Raw genomic sequence first — 17,125 nt, 5'->3', positions numbered from 1 at the left:
ATACCTCTTGTTGAGGTTTATGGTATGCTTTATGAATGGCTCATAAACACATGCATACATTTCAGTTTACACATTGGGAACCCCTAAATCAATTTATTTTTCATATATTACTGATCAGACTCTGTCTCAGTTAAGCTTTTAATGGCATTCGGCCAGGGGCACAATATGTTGGAACAGGAGCAAGCGCAAACAACATAATCTTTTTCAGTTTTATTGGCAAAAGAAATCAATCAATGAAACAGACTGACGAAGGAGTATTTCAATAACTGAAAAATGTTCTACCTGTAAGAATTACGAAAATTTCCACTGGTATAAGAATCGACTTCGAGTTGTTTTTGTGCCCCCCCCAGCCTCCGAGGAATGCAGCTTTGCATAGAATTGATTTGACTGGAGTTTTCTTTTTTTCCCCCAGCTATTTGTCGGTTTTCTGTTCCAAGTGATCAGAACGTTTAAAATATATTTTTTTCCTTTTAACCCCATCGCATGTTCAGCAGGCGTCGCGTGCACTACCTCGGTAGTGCTGCGCACGTCTGCTGAACGTTCCGGCCCCACCCACGCAATAGAACATTCCGCACCAGCGCGGAACATCCAGCGCAGTGAAGGTGTTAATGTAGAACATGAATGATTAGCCACTTCGGTGCCAATAAACTGTTCATAATTGAGTGGAATAAAGCTTCTAAACTATTGTGCCTAAATAAGGGACATATTTACAAGGAATTCTGCAGCGTCATGCTCCACCATTTCCAAAACGCAGGGATGCTCCCTATTTACATGAATAAGGGGCACCTCTGTGTTTTCCCTAGTGCTGGCACTAAAAATAGATGCTTAGCACAAACACAGACACCCTTGTGCCATAGTGCAAGGGTGCCTGTGTTTCAGGGAATCATTGTTTTGTGCAGGAAGGTGTCATTTCCTGCACATAAACATTCAATAATGGCAATTTGTTACTTCTATGTGTGCTGCAGCACACATAGAAGTAGTAAATCGCCATTATTTAATGATTATTTATGTGGAGGATGAGACACCTTCCTGCACATAAATAATCATTAATTACATTTTGCTCTTTCTATGTGTGCTGCAGAATTCTAACGCTTGCTATTGCATGGCGTTAGTTTATGGCGCTGCCTCAGATTTACACCTCCTTGTAAATCTGGGGCAGGTTCAAAAAGCAATGGGTGGTGCGGTAGAACACCCGCAGCAACACCCACTGCATGCCCATTTCACGCAGGTACCTGTTTGAAAAGGTACTATATTTACAAAGCGGGTTGAAACCATGAAAAGTGGCTAAACGCCACTTTATACATATGGTGCAGGACATTTTGCCACCGCAACGTCAAAAAAAGTGACTTTCTGGTGGCACAATCCCCCTGTACATATGCCCCCAATGTGTTCCCTCAGGCAGCGGATAGGATGTTTTTGTCACTTTAGCTTTACACAGCTTAGAAACGAAATATAGCAGGATTTTTCAGAAGGCGGGAATGTTCGCTTAAAGAGCCTGCAAATATGTGCTATCATAACAGACAGGAGAGCCTGTGGGTTCAGTTATAAACTGCCATTTCCACCTGACAAGATAACCTACTTGTCAGGCCAAACCCTTCCTTTTTATTACACATAGGTCACCTCTAGATTAAGACCTGACAAGCCCATGGGCGGGATGAAGTGTATTCAAAACGAAGGAAATGTACATTTTAAGTTTTACATGTCCAAGTAGTGAAATGCTCGTAAATTCGTGTTTCAATGCTGCAAAGCCTATCTCTCCTGTAGGTTAACATTGGAGCTGCCTTGTAACATTTGACAAGTGTGACTTCCAATTGAAAAAATACACGAAAAGTATTTGGTGTCTCACAATTTAAAAACATATCTTTTAGTGATGTTGATTTTTAAACTGCAGGTCTGAAACTGCGGCTTTTAGAAAGTTTGCACTTTAGTAATTTAACCATTGTGTGCCTTCTGCCTGTCTTTGGAATACACGTCTGGGTGAGTAACAGTTGGGCTTTGTGCATTCCCTCTAGAGAGTCACACACAAAGGGAGCGGTGATGTGTCTCTCACATCCGGATGGACCATCACCAGGCTGATGTGTTCTCCTGAGCTAGAGTGAGAGGGAGGAACTGACACTTGCACTTGAATAGGGCTGTGCCAGTCTCATTGCAAAGGATTACATACCTCCCTGTCATGAGTGTGGAGCCAGGGCAGGAAAGGGCAGGGTCTGGTGCACTACAAAGAGCTTTCTTTGAAGTCTCCCTATTTCAAAGGCTGAAGTGGCCATAAGTAGGGGTCCTCTGACACCATCTCAGAACACTTCTGGAACTGATGACCTTCTACCAGGAAGAAGAGCTGTTGTGCTACCAGGAGGGACTTTGCTGTTTTCTTTGCTGTGTTGGCCTGCTGGTTCTTGCCTGTGACTGACAGGATTTGACTTCATCAACCTCTTGCTTCCAGCACCTGGATTCCTCTGTCAAGCTGAAGAGTAGTGTGATGTCACACTGAAGAGAAGTGTGCTGTCACACTGAAGAGAAGTGTGCTGTCACACTGAAGAGAAGTGTGCTGTCACACTGAATAGAAGTGTGCTTTCACAATGAAAAATATTGCACTGTCACACTGAAGAGGAGTTTGCTGTCACACTAAAGAGGAGTGTGTTGTCACAATGAAGAGACGTGCTGTAACCCTGAAGAGAAGTGTGCTCTCACACTGGAGAGGTCTGTTGTCACACTGAAGAGGAGTTTGCTGTCACACTAAAGAGGAGTGTGTTGTCACAATGAAGAGACGTGCTGTAACCCTGAAGAGAAGTGTGCTCTCACACTGGAGGGGTCTGTTGTCACACTGAAGAGGAGTGTGCTGTAACACTTAATGGAATTAATATGTCAAGGTTGGTAATGGAAATATGTTAGAGGTTATAGTTCTAACTCTGTGGTATTTCTTTGACCTCTTCCCTTCCAGTACTCACTGTTTTCTTTCCATTTTTTTTCCTCAATTTTCTTATTTCTTTCTCTTTGTCCATTAGTTAGGGAAATGAACAGTCAGTTTGTAAGATATATTATAATGAGGAATGTATATAACTATGAAAAAGAATATCTATATCTTATGAATCGGCTTTAATTGATGTTTTGATACACAGAATATGGGAATGGTGTACTCAACAAATAATCAAATCAACCTTTATTGTGAAGACAAACAAATTGTTTTATATGTTTTAAGGAGCAACAGAGGCTCAATCTGCTCGTTTTAAGATCTGAGTTTCATATGATATTTTTTATCATCCATAAACAAATGGAGGGTCTGCAAAAGGCACATTGGTTGTGAAGAACACCTTTTTTTGGAGACTGGATAAAATAACACTGTTGTATTAAGCAGTTATCACGGATTTTGTGATGTTACTGATTGAAGTTATATTTTCCACAAGACATGGACTTTTGGATAACAACTTCGGCCACATAAAATAAGGCACAGAGGGCCTCATTTACAAGAAAGTGCCGCAGTGCGTCACCGCAAGCCCTTTGGCTGCGCCACGCTGCAGCACTTTCAAAGCAACAGGGATGCAACACATTTACAATAATATGTTGCATCCCTGTGTTTTCCCCTGCACTGGCACACAATTTTCTACCATGTGCCGATGCAGGCACTCTTGCATGGTGCAAGGAGTCCTGCGCCACAGGGATGATTGATTGTGTGCAGGAAGGGTACCCTTCGTGCACATAAACAATCTGAAAGGGAATTTTTTAACTTCTATGTGTGCTGCATTAGCACACATAGGGGCAGATTTACAAGCCCATTGTAACACATTTGCTCTGCCATTGCATCACTTTTTGTGAAGCAGCTGCATTGTAAACAATGCGCCTGGTTGCAGCCCATTTACAGCGTGACACATCTAGGAAGATGGTTCACCTTTAAAGCCCTGTGCAACATTTTACCTGTGTCAGGTATAATGTATGCAGGGTGGGCGTTCCCACGCAGGAAAGCCTCGATGAAGTGGCGCTGTGAAATCTACAAGATTTCACTGCGCCACTTCAATGACGCCACTGCATCAAAACCCTACGCCTGCTTGGAGCAGGCATAAGGACTGACGCAGTGTATTGGGAATAGGCCTCCTCATGAATTGCTGGAGGTGCATTGTGCTTGTGATACGATTCCAGCAATGCGTGACTTTTGCGCCAACAGATGCGTCAGAATTTCTGACGGATTTGTCAATCCTTGCGCCATGGTGCGCAGAATTATAAATTTGGCGCAATCATGGTGGCGCAAGGGTTTTGCATGGATTGGCAGGGAAACTGTTGCATCTCCTTTTTCTATATGATTGTTTATGTGCAGGAAGGGCATCTGCCTGTACATAAACAATCACCGGAGGTAATTTCCTCATTCTATGTGTGCAGAAAAATGCAGTACGCATAGAAAGAGGAAACAAATGAGGAGAAATAAATACATATCTCCTTGTTGCGCCTCCCTACGCCACCCCTGGGCAGGCATAGCATTCAGAAGTCTTTCCAGGTTTACGATTTCTCGTAAATCTGGAAATGTGTCAGCTAACGTGGCTGTTGGGTGGGAACACCCACACAACACCCATCGAAAGCCCCATTCATGCAAAGTGCTGCACGTAAAGGGGCCATATTTACAAGGACATGAAAAGCCTGTGTTTATAAATATGGGGCAGAAAATGAACAGTCGATGTGTCACAAAAAGTGGCACACCGATGGAGCAACGTCCTTGTAAATAAGCCCCAGATTGTATTTTTGATTTCCCCTTGAGTATTCTTTCTATTTGTATTCTATGTTAAGCACATGACTTTCGTGCAGAGCAGGTTACCATTTGTACCTCAGGCAATACCTTTAGGACCTCTACCTTTGCCCACATTAGCAATGTATACAGCACACCCACAAAAGGATTTGTTCAACATAAATTAGACTAGAAAATTGCTGATGGAGGGTACAGGAATGTACTGATATCTGAGACACAGGTGCTAGGCAATACACACTCACTCACAAACACTCATGCACCTGCCATTAATCTGCTGACTAGTAATGCAATTATGGGGCATTTCACAGCCAAGTGGCCATACCAATTTGGATTGCTAAAAAAACATTTCAGCTGAAAGCAGTGTTAACCCACAATTATAAACGCGTGCCTCTCCTCCCCATTGGGATTGGTGCCCGAGCTTCAAAAGCATCAGTCATTGGGAAGAATATTAGACAACTTAAATACTAGTACACAAGCATTCCATCTGTTAGCAGAGGTTCTCTAACAAATACAGTATGGTCCAGTGCCAATGCACTAATAAGAGCTACATTCCTGGGAGGACATCAACCCACCCACCTTTGTGAATGTGAACGCTTCTTGGCTTATACATCTTCGGAAACCTCTATTCACAGTCACTAGCCTTCGCTAATCTATCCATTTTATGGCAGATGGAAGTGAAAGCACCTCAGCATGTGGGAGTAATGCCTCTCGTCATGTTAAAAAGAGCCATTTTGTTTCACTCCTAGCAGTGGGTGAGATGTCTCACTGAGTGGCAGAGGTGGTTAGTGATCTTTGAAAGAGGTGGGGCATAACACCTGCCAGGGTTACACCCCATTTGTGTCAACATTTGCCTCACTCATACTCCCCTTTACTTTCTACCCCTCACTATCTCTAACTTACATTCTCCCACTTACTCATTCTAACTCATACTCACTCCCACTCACTGTTACTCGCACACAAATGTACTCAAACTACGCCGCTGACTCACTTCCACTCCCTCTAAAAATCTCCAATCACTCACTCCTTTTAACACACTCAGACTCCTTCATTCACACCTTTGTACTCACTTTTACGTATTCATACACGCTCGAACTCAGATTCCCCAGCGCAGAGCCAAACAGAGAAGCAGGGAAAGGGAAAAGGGAAAAACCCCTCATCAACCCCTCACACAGCTTCTTGATAGGACAGGATGCAGAGCCCTGTAAGAAACTGGGACAGAAGTGGGGATCCTGTCCCTGTTGCTCTATGTTTCTTCTCATTGGCCCCAGGGATGCACTGTAGTGTGCCCTGGAAGCCACATTTCAGCAGAAATACTGTGCCTGAGGCACGCGCAGTATGATCTGCTAAATAAAATGGATGGTGCCTGTATGAAGGGACTGTAGTTGAACTACACCCTTCAGACATGCACAATCCAGACATCCACCTACAAAGTGTTGTGCCTAACAGCACTCAGTAGCTGGATCATGCCTCCTCTCCCTCATCCGCCTTCTCCACCTCATGTCATCAGGAGTGTAAAGACAGGCAGAGGGCTGCCCAAAACATGAAACTTGTGTTTTCATGAACACTGCTAAATCAAATAATGCGCAGGATCTGGATTTGGAGAAGCAAAGTGCAGGATGTGGGGCCACGCAGGAGGCAGGTGGGCAGCACCCTGTAGCCCCCCACTAGGAGCCGCCACTGGCTGGCCCCATGCTACTGAGATCTTTGAGTAGTCTGGTGGCTGTAGTATTGCACTGAGTGGCTGCAGGCGTAGCCAGGGCACACAATCACAGACAGTACACAGTGCATTGGGTAGTGGCCAGAAAGTTGAACCGCGCCCGGATCCCCCCGCTCTTTATTACCTACCCTTACGCTGGACTCGCGTACGCCAGTCCAGCCCATCATAATCACGTGCAGGGGGGTCCCAACTAATCTCTCCCCAACGTAACTGGGAGAGGTGGTCCCCCCCTTATGTCAACAACACTACAGTTGCCATAGATCTGGATTCTCAAATTCTCCTGAGGTTGAGAACCACTGAGTTGTAAAGAAGGCCATCTCTTCAGAGTGACTTAAAGGCTTATTTACATGCCCCTTGTGCAGCCGGTGTGTCACTTTTCATATGGGAACCAGTGATGTACCGGTGGCGCAAGGGGTTTGTAAATAAGCCCTATAGTTCCAGTACCAGGATGTCATTGAACAACCTGATACAATCAGGGATTTATAAACTTGGCTCACCTCACTTGAAACAATTGAAATACATTTCTGTATTACATAGATTTTATAGAAGGACAAACTTGACTCAAATCGATGAAGTATCAGAATTATCTGCCAGTTTTAGGATTTGTAATTGTTTTGGTTTCAGTAACAAAGCACCAAGGTAAAATCAGTAAAACATAGCGTAATTTATTGTCGAAACGAAATTATAAGTGCAAATCACATATCTACAAATCTTGAGACAAATATTAATGTAAACAGTTTTTGTCAAATTTCAATCAATATTTTAAACTAATTAGAGATTCGTTTTCAATTAAGCCGCATTTCTTGCCTTCCTTCATTTGTCTGACTAAGTTGAAACTGATATGGCAGGTCTAGAAAATTGTTCAAAAAGCTTGAAAACTGCTAGTCAGTTTCTTCTTTTTAAATGTGGCGCTTAAACACTTTTAACGGCAACACGAGAGCAATACTTACATCTTGCCATGGCAGTGAAAAAATATTTCATGAAAAACGTACATTTACACTACAGTTAGGAAAACATTGCACTTGTATCTCATAACAGCTGTACAACAGCAACCTATCAACAACTTTTCCCAACAATAAAGCATTGAAAAAGGGTTTCTATTTATATGGTTAGGTTATTTTCTTTTCTAAAAACTAAATATAAGAGAACGGGGAATCTTCTAAATAATACCAGCAGAGAAGTGCACATTCTCAAAAGTGCTGAGGTTCCCGAAAAGAGCAATATCCAAACAGTGATAAAAGTGAGGTGGCTAGCTCTGTGTATTAAAGCCCCTGCTGCAGAGGTATTTGCATGGCGGTTTGTGGACTGTTGGAAAGACCATAGTTATTGAGCAGCAAAGAACCTAAATGCCACCTGGTGACTGGAAGGGCGGAGTAGTGGTTGGCAGCAGAAAGGCAATTTCAAAAACTCATAGGCATTTGTGTTTTTACACAGACACCTCTCGTGAACATTAAAAAAAGATGTAAAAAGACGAGTGAAGACTAAAACTTCAGGATCGATTTACACGATGAAAATTAATTGAACAAGAAGAAAAATAATTTAAATCAGCCATAATCAAACTCTCTATGTCTTGGCGGAGCGTGATAATACGTATATAAAAGAATATTTCTGATCAAGGGAAGCCCAAAGCGAAGAGAGGCTGTTTGCTCCTACAACCAGCCAATATGTTCTCTGTGTCTGAGAAAGGGGGTGGTAAAATGTCACTGACGAGGGCATCTGAAATTAGTTCCTCTGGAATACGCGGAAGGAAAAGTCCCCCCTTCATTTCCACTTCTTCCCCTGTAGATGTTATTTGCTCAGTGTTGGGTGGCTGTGGACAGCACAATCTCACTGTTCCTGAAGTCTCTCTGTCAGGGTTGGCAAATGTCCTTGGCTTCATTTTAAACCATAGTGTTGAAGACTCAATGCTGTCCATGTGGCTTCGATCGACCAATCCTCCTCCTCTTGAACATCCATGTGGGTCATCAGGAGGCGATTAACACCTGTAGCAGCACACCAAGACTGTGTTCAACATGGTCCGGGGTTAGAGGTGCACATTACTCAATCCTCATCTTTTGAGCAGCATCTGTAAGCAAGAGAGAAACAGATATGACTCATTACATGCATCAGACTCTTGAAGGAGCAGCTGCGGCTTAGCCTGTGGTGGAAGGAATCACCTGCCTCTGTCAGGAATGTGTAAAATGTAAAGAATATGCTCAGCAACACAGACATGCACCTGCTCCTGCTAGACCTATGCAGAGCACATGGTTCTAGGTATCACAGCTGGAGACATGCGCAGCGTGACGTCCAGTGACAGACTAGCCTTGGGCTTGAGTCCTGTGCAGTGTGTTTCCAGCTATGTAGACAGTCCCAACATGAGGTTCAAGAGCTGCACCTGTTGTTGCTAGAAATGTGCACAGCAAGACACTTTAGGAGTGCACCTGAGATATGCACATACCATTTTTGGGATGAACCTATGTTGCCAGAGACATTCACAGTATGATGTGCTAGGGTCTCACTTGTCAGAGACGATCAGAGGGAGCATCTAGGGATATTCCCTACACTGTCAGAGATGTGCACAGAATGACGTACCAGCTCAATAGTCTGAGGGATGCAAATGCCACTACAGAAGTATGCAAAGCGAGGAATATACCGCTTTTTATGCATACTTTTCCCCCGCAGGGAATTATACCCTGGTTGTTACAATTACCGCGTTGTAGCCACGTATATCATTACCCTGCAAGTCGTTGTGGAGGGGGGGGGAGCTGGATGTTGGAATAGTATAATTTACTATTCCAACTCCAGTCTGTGCAGATAGTAGGGAAGGTGGTGGATTTCAAATCCAACTCCTTCTGCCGCCTCCGCAAGTCGTTGTTCTGACTTGCAGAGTAATGGTATGCGTGGTTACAACAAGGCCTAACGACCGTGGCTTACTGGATGACCTCAAATTACCCTCAGCTGGTGTACAACCTTTACAACGCAACTTTTACCACGCAGTGCCTTTACGACGCAACTTTTACAACGCAAACCATTACAACGCATTGCGCTGGCGGGTGCTCTGGGATAGGGAATATATTTAATTTACTATCCAACACCTTCCCTACTATCCACGGGGACTGGAGTTGGAATAGTAAATTAAATAAATCACTATCCAACACCCAAAAGCACTATGCGTTGGAATGGTATTCGTTGTAAATACCGCGTTGTAAAGGCATGCGATGTAAAAGTATGCGTTGTAACGTCATACATCCACATGCTGTAGATACCTCTAGTGGGAGTAGACGCATCCCTGGGAGCTCAGGTCTAGTAAGTCATGCTATGCTCATCTCTGACAGTGAAAGTAAATTCCTAGAACCTGCTGATGTGAAAAATCTCGGGCATTTGAAGGTGCCTTCCTAGATTCTCAAAGTGCTGATGCCTTTTTCTCTGCAGTGTCTAGAGCAACCATAGAACTTCTTGCTGTGCTTATCTCTGCAGTGGCCGGTGTATGGCTATAGCTGCACTTTGCGTACATCTCTAGCAATGGCAGGCACATCCCTAGAACCTCTCACTCTGCATACCTCTGCAGTGGCAGAAGTGTATCGCTAGAGCTGCAGACTGCGCACATCTCTAGCCAGGGCAGGAGTGTCCCTGGAACCTCTCACTCTGCATACCTCTGCAGTTGCTGGAGTCTTCCTAGAGCTGCTCCATGAGCATATCTGTAGGAAGGGCTGTCTCGTCACTAGAAACTCTCCCTCTGCACATCTCTGCCGTGGCGGGCGTTTTGCTCAGGCTGCTCACCGCGTACATCTCTGACAGGGGCAGGCGCATCCCTAGAACCTCTCACTCTGCAGACCTCTGAGGTGGAAGGTTTATCGCGAGAAATGCTCACTGCACACATCAGGTTAGTCACATACCTAGAACCCCTCACTCTGCATACCTCTGCAGTGGCAGGTGTATCACAAGAGTTGCTCACTGCGCACATCTCTAGCAAGGGCCATCACATCCCTGGAATCTCTTGTTGGGGGTAAACATCGTTTACCAGAAAAACATTTCCCCGCAGGGAATTTTTTTTATTTATTTTTTTACATATTTTTATATAGCGCTCAGCTGCCCCAGCTAAGGGGTGTCCCGGCACTTCTCAAACAGTAGGAAGAGAACTGCCTCTAGCACAGTGTGGCAGGCCCTAACATAACAGTAACAGGGGTTCTAGTCTAAGGGGAAAAGATGAGCCTTAATGGCTTTCCTGAAAGTCAGGAGATCATTTAAGCCACGCAGCTGGGACGGTAAGGCATTCCACAGTTTCGCAGCTAGATAGAGGAATGAGCGGCCGCCCATACGAGAGCGTTTTACCCGAGGGACCGCTATCATGTGCTGGCCTTCCGAACGCAAGGATCGTCGGGGGACATATGGGGTCAGGAGAGAGCAGAGCATAGGTGGAGTCGCTAGCTTCAGGATATTAAATGAAAGACAAAGAACCTTGAATTGGATCCGTTTGGCCACAGGCAGCCAATGGAGTTTACTCAAGGTGTCCGCAACCGGATGAAAGCGGGGGAGGCCTATCAGAGTTCTAGCTGCCACATTTTGCATGTGATGCAATCTTCCAACCTCTGCCTGGTTGACCCCTAGAAGCAAGGAGCTCGCATAGTCCAAGCGAGAGAGGATGGTCGATTGCACAATGAGCTGGCGAGTAGAAGGGTCGAAAAGTTTTAATATAGGTTTGAGATTCCGTAGGATGCCAAAACAGGTGGCTGCCACTTTCTTGGCGTGATTGATAAAACTAAGGGAGGAATCTATCCAGACTCCAAGGTTTTTTACTACTGGTTTTGGGTCGGGAAGGTTTCCTAGATTCTCGGGCCACCATTTTTCTCCCCATGCAGAAGCATTTTTTCCCACCAATAAGACCTCTGTCTTACTGGCATATAGCTGAAGGGGATGTATGACGTTACAACGCATACTTTTACATCGCATGCCTTTACAACGCGGTATTTACAACGAATACCATTCCAACGCACAGTGCTTTTGGGTGTTGGATAGTGATTTATTTAATTTACTATTCCAACTCCAGTCCCCGTGGATAGTAGGGAAGGTGTTGGATAGTAAATTAAATATATTCCCTATCCCAGAGCACCCCCCAGCGCAATGCGTTGTAATGGTTTGCGTTGTAAAAGTTGCGTCGTAAAGGCACTGCGTGGTAAAAGTTGCGTTGTAAAGGTTGTACACCACAGCATGTGGCTCCAAGGACGCACCTGTTGTTAGAGCTATGCGCAGTGTGAGGGGCTAGGGGCGCACCTGCCCCTAATGAAGATATGCATGGTGAGGCTCGAAGGATGCGCCTTCCACTGCCGTAGATGTGCACAGATTGAGGTCCAAAGGATGCATCTACCCCCACTGGAGATAACACCAGTGTGAAGTTCTAGGAACGCACATGACATTACTAGAGACTTGGGCAGCATGAGGTTCTGGGTCTGACACCGCCCCTGCAAGACACATGCTGTGCGAGCTTCTAGGATGCCCCTGCCAGTGAGAGGGATATACAAGAACTGCACCTACTGCTGCTATATGTTATGCAGTGTCGAGACAAAGGGAGTGTGCCTTCACTGCCAGAGAGGTTCACAGCATGAATCCAAGGTCGAAAGTATGCAGCTACCCTGACTAGAGATATCCATAGCATATAGTTCTAAGGGCAGATCTGCCTTTGGCAGAGCCATGTGTAGTCTGAGGGTCTAAGGATGTACTTGCGACTTCTAAACCGTACACAGCATAAGGATGTAGGAATACACCTATGCCTGTTAATGAAATGTGCTGCACCAGGGCCCCTTGCTACAGTTGTGCACAGTATGAGGTTCTAGGATTATATACCAGCTTAGGGAGATGCACAGCAAGACATCCTATTGATGAACTGGCTACTGCTAGGAATAGGCAGAGTGTGAGGTTCGTTTAAGTGATTGGGGTGAAAGCCTGACTGGCGGGGTTGTAATATCTTGGCATTCTCAAGGAAGTTGTTTACCTGATTGTACACCAGTCTTTCTGTAATTTTGCCCAGGATAGGTAGGAAAGATATCTGGGGGAGGTTGGAAAGTGCTCACGGGTCCAAGGACAGTTTTTTCTGAAGGGGTTTGACGATTGGTAGTTTCCATTCTAGAGGGACTGTAGCTGTGGCTAGAGATGACTTCACTATTTTGTTACTTACTGGATTGATGATGTCTATGATCTTGTAAATTACCATAGGAGGGCATGCATCAAAAGGAGAGCCAGATTTACAAGCAGTAATGGTTTGATGCGACTGTTCAAGTGAGATTTTTTTCAAAGACCTGAAGGAGTGGTCCTGTGTGAGTGGGATCAGGTTCAAAATCCAGGCTCAATGTGGATAGGGTGGAAATTAATTTTGGAAAGATGAGAATTCTTTGCTCAAGGAAGATACAAATCTGATCGCATAGTATCTGTGATGGGGTGACTTCCTTGATTAGCGTGTTTTTGGTTTGTGAAGCACCTCACAAGGGAAAAACATTTTCTGGTCGTTTTGCGCATCTAGGATCTTTTTGAGAAGCACTCTTTTTTTGCTAGCTAGCTGCACTGGCGTAGCTAGGTGGGGGAGGGGGTGGTCCGCTCCAGGCAGCAATATTTTGGGGCGGCACGGTGCGGCGGCTGCACCGCACGTGTGTTTGAAGTGCAAGCACAAATGTTTGCGTATGCTGCTGCACACACGTTTCCATGCTCTCCTGGAGAGTCGAGGCACGCTGCTATCAGCAGGCTTGGGGGTTGGGCGAAACTGCTCGCAGGCAGCTCTTAGATCTAGCTGCTACAGTAACAATAAGTTGATTCAGAAAAGGGGGTGGTGATGAACAGAGTGCCTGAATTAAGCAGACCACTCTTACCCAGTCCAAAGATCAGGGCTTGATCCATCACCGTTTTTTAGCTCACTGCACCATCCCAGCTCAGAACTTGGCTATATGCAAATTAGTCTGTTCCTGTCCCAGTGCATGATGGGAACAGGGCAAACCAAACTACCAAGCCAATTCTTATACTGGGAAGGAAACAAGCTTCCGGGGACCGGTTTCTGACATTTCAGGCGTCGTCGGCCCGGCTTGCTTGAATCCTGATGGTGCAATGAGCAAGGGACTCACATCTGAGTATACCCTTCCACGCTTATGGTGGACAAAATGATTCAGAAAAGGGGGTGGTGATGAACAGATTGCCTGAATTAAGCAGACCACTCTTACCCAGTCCAAAGATCAGGGCTTGATCCATCACCGTTTTTTAGCTCACTGCACCATCCCAGCTCAGAACTTGGCTATATGCAAATTAGTCTGTTCCTGTCCCAGTGCATGATGGGAACAGGGCAAACCAAACTACCAAGCCAATTCTTATACTGGGAAGGAAACAAGCTTCCGGGGACCGGTTTCTGCCATTTCAGGCGTCGTCGGCCCGGCTTGCTTGAATCCTGATGGTGCAATGAGCAAGGGACTCACATCTGAGTATACCCTTCCACGCTTATGGTGGACAAAATGATTCAGAAAAGGGGGTGGTGATGAACAGAGTGCCTGAATTAAGCAGACCACTCTTACCCAGTCCAAAGATCAGGGCTTGATCCATCACCGTTTTTTAGCTCACTGCACCATCCCAGCTCAGAACTTGGCTATATGCAAATTAGTGTGTTCCTGTCCCAGTGCATGATGGGAACAGGGCAAACCAAACTACCAAGCCAATTCTTATACTGGGAAGGAAACAAGCTTCCGGGGTCTGACGACGCCTGAAACGGTGATGGATCAAGCCCTGATCTTTGGACTGGGTAAGAGTGGTCTGCTTAATTCAGACACTCTGTTCATCACCACCCCCTTTTCTGAATCGTTTTTGGCCACTATAGGCGTGGCAGGGTATACTCAGACATGAGTCCCTTGCTCACTGTTCCATCAGGATTCAAGCAAGCCGGGCCGACGACGGCTGAAATGCCAGAAACCGGTCCCCGGAAGCTTGTCTCCTTTCTGGTGAAGAATTGGCTTGGTAGTTTGGTCTGCCCTGTTCCCATGATGCACTGGGCCAGGGACAGACTAATTTGCATATAGCCAGGTTCTGAGCTGGGATGGGGCAGTGAGCTAAATAACGGTGATGGATCAAGCCCTGATCTTTGGACTGGGTATGAGTGGTCTGCTTAATTCAGACACTCTGTTCATCACCACCCCCTTTTCTGAATCGTGTTTGGCCACTATAGGTGTGGCAGGGTATACTCAGACATGAGTCCCTTGCTCACTGCTCCATCAGGATTCAAGCAAGCCGGGCCGACGACGGCTGAAATGCCGGAAACCGGTCCCCGGAAGCTTGTCTCCTTTCTGGTGAAGAATTGGCTTGGTAGTTTGGTCTGCCCTGTTCCCATGATGCACTGGGCCAGGGACAGACTAATTTGCATATAGCCAGGTTCTGAGCTGGGATGGGGCAGTGAGCTAAATAACGGTGATGGATCAAGCCCTGATCTTTGGACTGGGTAAGAGTGGTCTGCTTAATTCAGACACTCTGTTCATCACCACCCCCTTTTCTGAATCGTTTTTGGCCACTATAGGTGTGGCAGGGTATACTCAGACATGAGTCCCTTGCTCACTGCTCCATCAGGATTCAAGCAAGCCGGGCCGACGACGGCTGAAATGCCAGAAACTGGTCCCCAGAAGCTTGTCTCCTTTCCGGTGAAGAATTGGCTTGGTAGTTTGGTCTGCCCTGTTCCCATGATGCACTGGGCCAGGGACAGACTAATTTGCATATAGCCAGGTTCTGAGCTGGGATGGGGCAGTGAGCTAAATAACGGTGATGGATCAAGCCCTGATCTTTGGACTGGGTAAGAGTGGTCTGCTTAATTCAGACACTCTGTTCATCACCACCCCCTTTTCTGAATCGTTTTTGGCCACTATAGGTGTGGCAGGGTATACTCAGACATGAGTCCCTTGCTCACTGCTCCATCAGGATTCAAGCAAGCCGGGCCGACGACGGCTGAAATGCCAGAAACCGGTCCCCGGAAGCTTGTCTCCTTTCTGGTGAAGAATTGGCTTGGTAGTTTGGTCTGCCCTGTTCCCATGATGCACTGGGCCAGGGACAGACTAATTTGCATATAGCCAGGTTCTGAGCTGGGATGGGGCAGTGAGCTAAATAACGGTGATGGATCAAGCCCTGATCTTTGGACTGGGTAAGAGTGGTCTGCTTAATTCAGACACTCTGTTCATCACCACCCCCTTTTCTGAATCGTTTTTGGCCACTATAGGTGTGGCAGGGTATACTCAGATATGAGTCCCTTGCTCACTGCTCCATCAGGATTCAAGCAAGCCGGGCCGACGACGGCTGAAATGCCAGAAACCGGTCCCCGGAAGCTTGTCTCCTTTCTGGTGAAGAATTGGCTTGGTAGTTTGGTCTGCCCTGTTCCCATGATGCACTGGGCCAGGGACAGACTAATTTGCATATAGCCAGGTTCTGAGCTGGGATGGGGCAGTGAGCTAAATAACGGTGATGGATCAAGCCCTGTTCTTTGGACTGGGTAAGAGTGGTCTGCTTAATTCAGACACTCTGTTCATCACCACCCCCTTTTCTGAATCGTTTTTGGCCACTATAGGTGTGGCAGGGTATACTCAGACATGAGTCCCTTGCTCACTGCTCCATCAGGATTCAAGCAAGCTGGGCCGACGACGGCTGAAATGCCAGAAACCGGTCCCCGGAAGCTTGTCTCCTTTCTGGTGAAGAATTGGCTTGGTAGTTTGGTCTGCCCTGTTCCCATGATGCACTGGGCCAGGGACAGACTAATTTGCATATAGCCAGGTTCTGAGCTGGGATGGGGCAGTGAGCTAAATAACGGTGATGGATCAAGCCCTGATCTTTGGACTGGGTAAGTGTGGTCTGCTTAATTGAGACACTCTGTTCATCACCACCCCCTTTTCTGAACAGTAACAATAAGGCCCGTGACGTCCTGCCGCCCGCGGCACGGGCGAAGCTAAGGTCATTTGCGGTTCGTTGGTTCCTGGCCTTGCCCCTGCCTGTCCCCTGGCCCTGTGCTGCCGGGCAGGATAAGGCTTGCTGAGTTGCTTGCGGCTGCCTCTCTGCCCAACGACGACATGGAGGAGAAGAGCTCGTGTTGCCGGTGAGTGTCACTCCCGGCGCAGTCCGCTCCCTTCTGAGTGCCCCCGCCCGCCCAGTCTCACACTCCAGTCACTCTCATTCACACTGTGATGTGACTCGACTGGAGAGTTCAGGAAGAATATGCTCGGCTTCGCTTGCTAGTTGTGAATGCAGTAACCTTAGGCTACATCCATCAAGCCATTGAAGGAAAGTAATTGAATTGGGCAAATGCTATAATGGCGAGGTTTCTTTGTCATGTTCGCAGCCTGTGTCAAGGATCTCAATTCACGAGAGGAAGTCATTGTGTGTCATGAATGGTTTTACACAAAAAAACGGGCCTTGAAAACACACGCAGGAAAAGTGGAGACACTAGAAAAAAGAATTAACAAATTGGAATGATTCCATCAGTACATTACTATGAAAGTGCGTGGTAAAAAAAAGAGTATGTTAACACTTAACGTAAGAAGCGGTTTCATTAAAATGAAATAAAACCGGGCTGCAACTCTGTCCAAGAAATTAGCGTCACATGTTACTATAGACAATTTATAAGTTTAGCAAGCGGAGTTTATACAGTAGAGATTTTGGCTCATGTCTTTGCTGACTGCAGTGGTTGAGGTTCCCTCTGCGCT

At 46.1% G+C, this 17,125-nt stretch overlaps 1 protein-coding gene across 1 annotated transcript in view; it reads right to left on the bottom strand.

Moving 5' to 3' along the window:
• Positions 1-8,382: 8,382 nt before the first annotated feature.
• Positions 8,383-17,125, bottom strand: part of LOC144769667 (uncharacterized) — a 759,350-nt gene continuing 750,607 nt past the window's right edge. The window contains exon 32 of the mRNA XM_078653842.1: positions 8,383-8,511. Coding sequence (XP_078509968.1) covers positions 8,487-8,511 — 25 coding nt within the window. The 3' untranslated portion in view covers positions 8,383-8,486. The remainder of the gene's footprint in view (positions 8,512-17,125) is intronic.

The sequence above is a fragment of the Lissotriton helveticus genome, chromosome 7, assembly GCF_964261635.1.
Source record: "Lissotriton helveticus chromosome 7, aLisHel1.1, whole genome shotgun sequence".
Classification (NCBI taxonomy): domain Eukaryota; kingdom Metazoa; phylum Chordata; class Amphibia; order Caudata; family Salamandridae; genus Lissotriton; species Lissotriton helveticus.
This window is presented reverse-complemented; position numbering and strand designations above follow the sequence as displayed.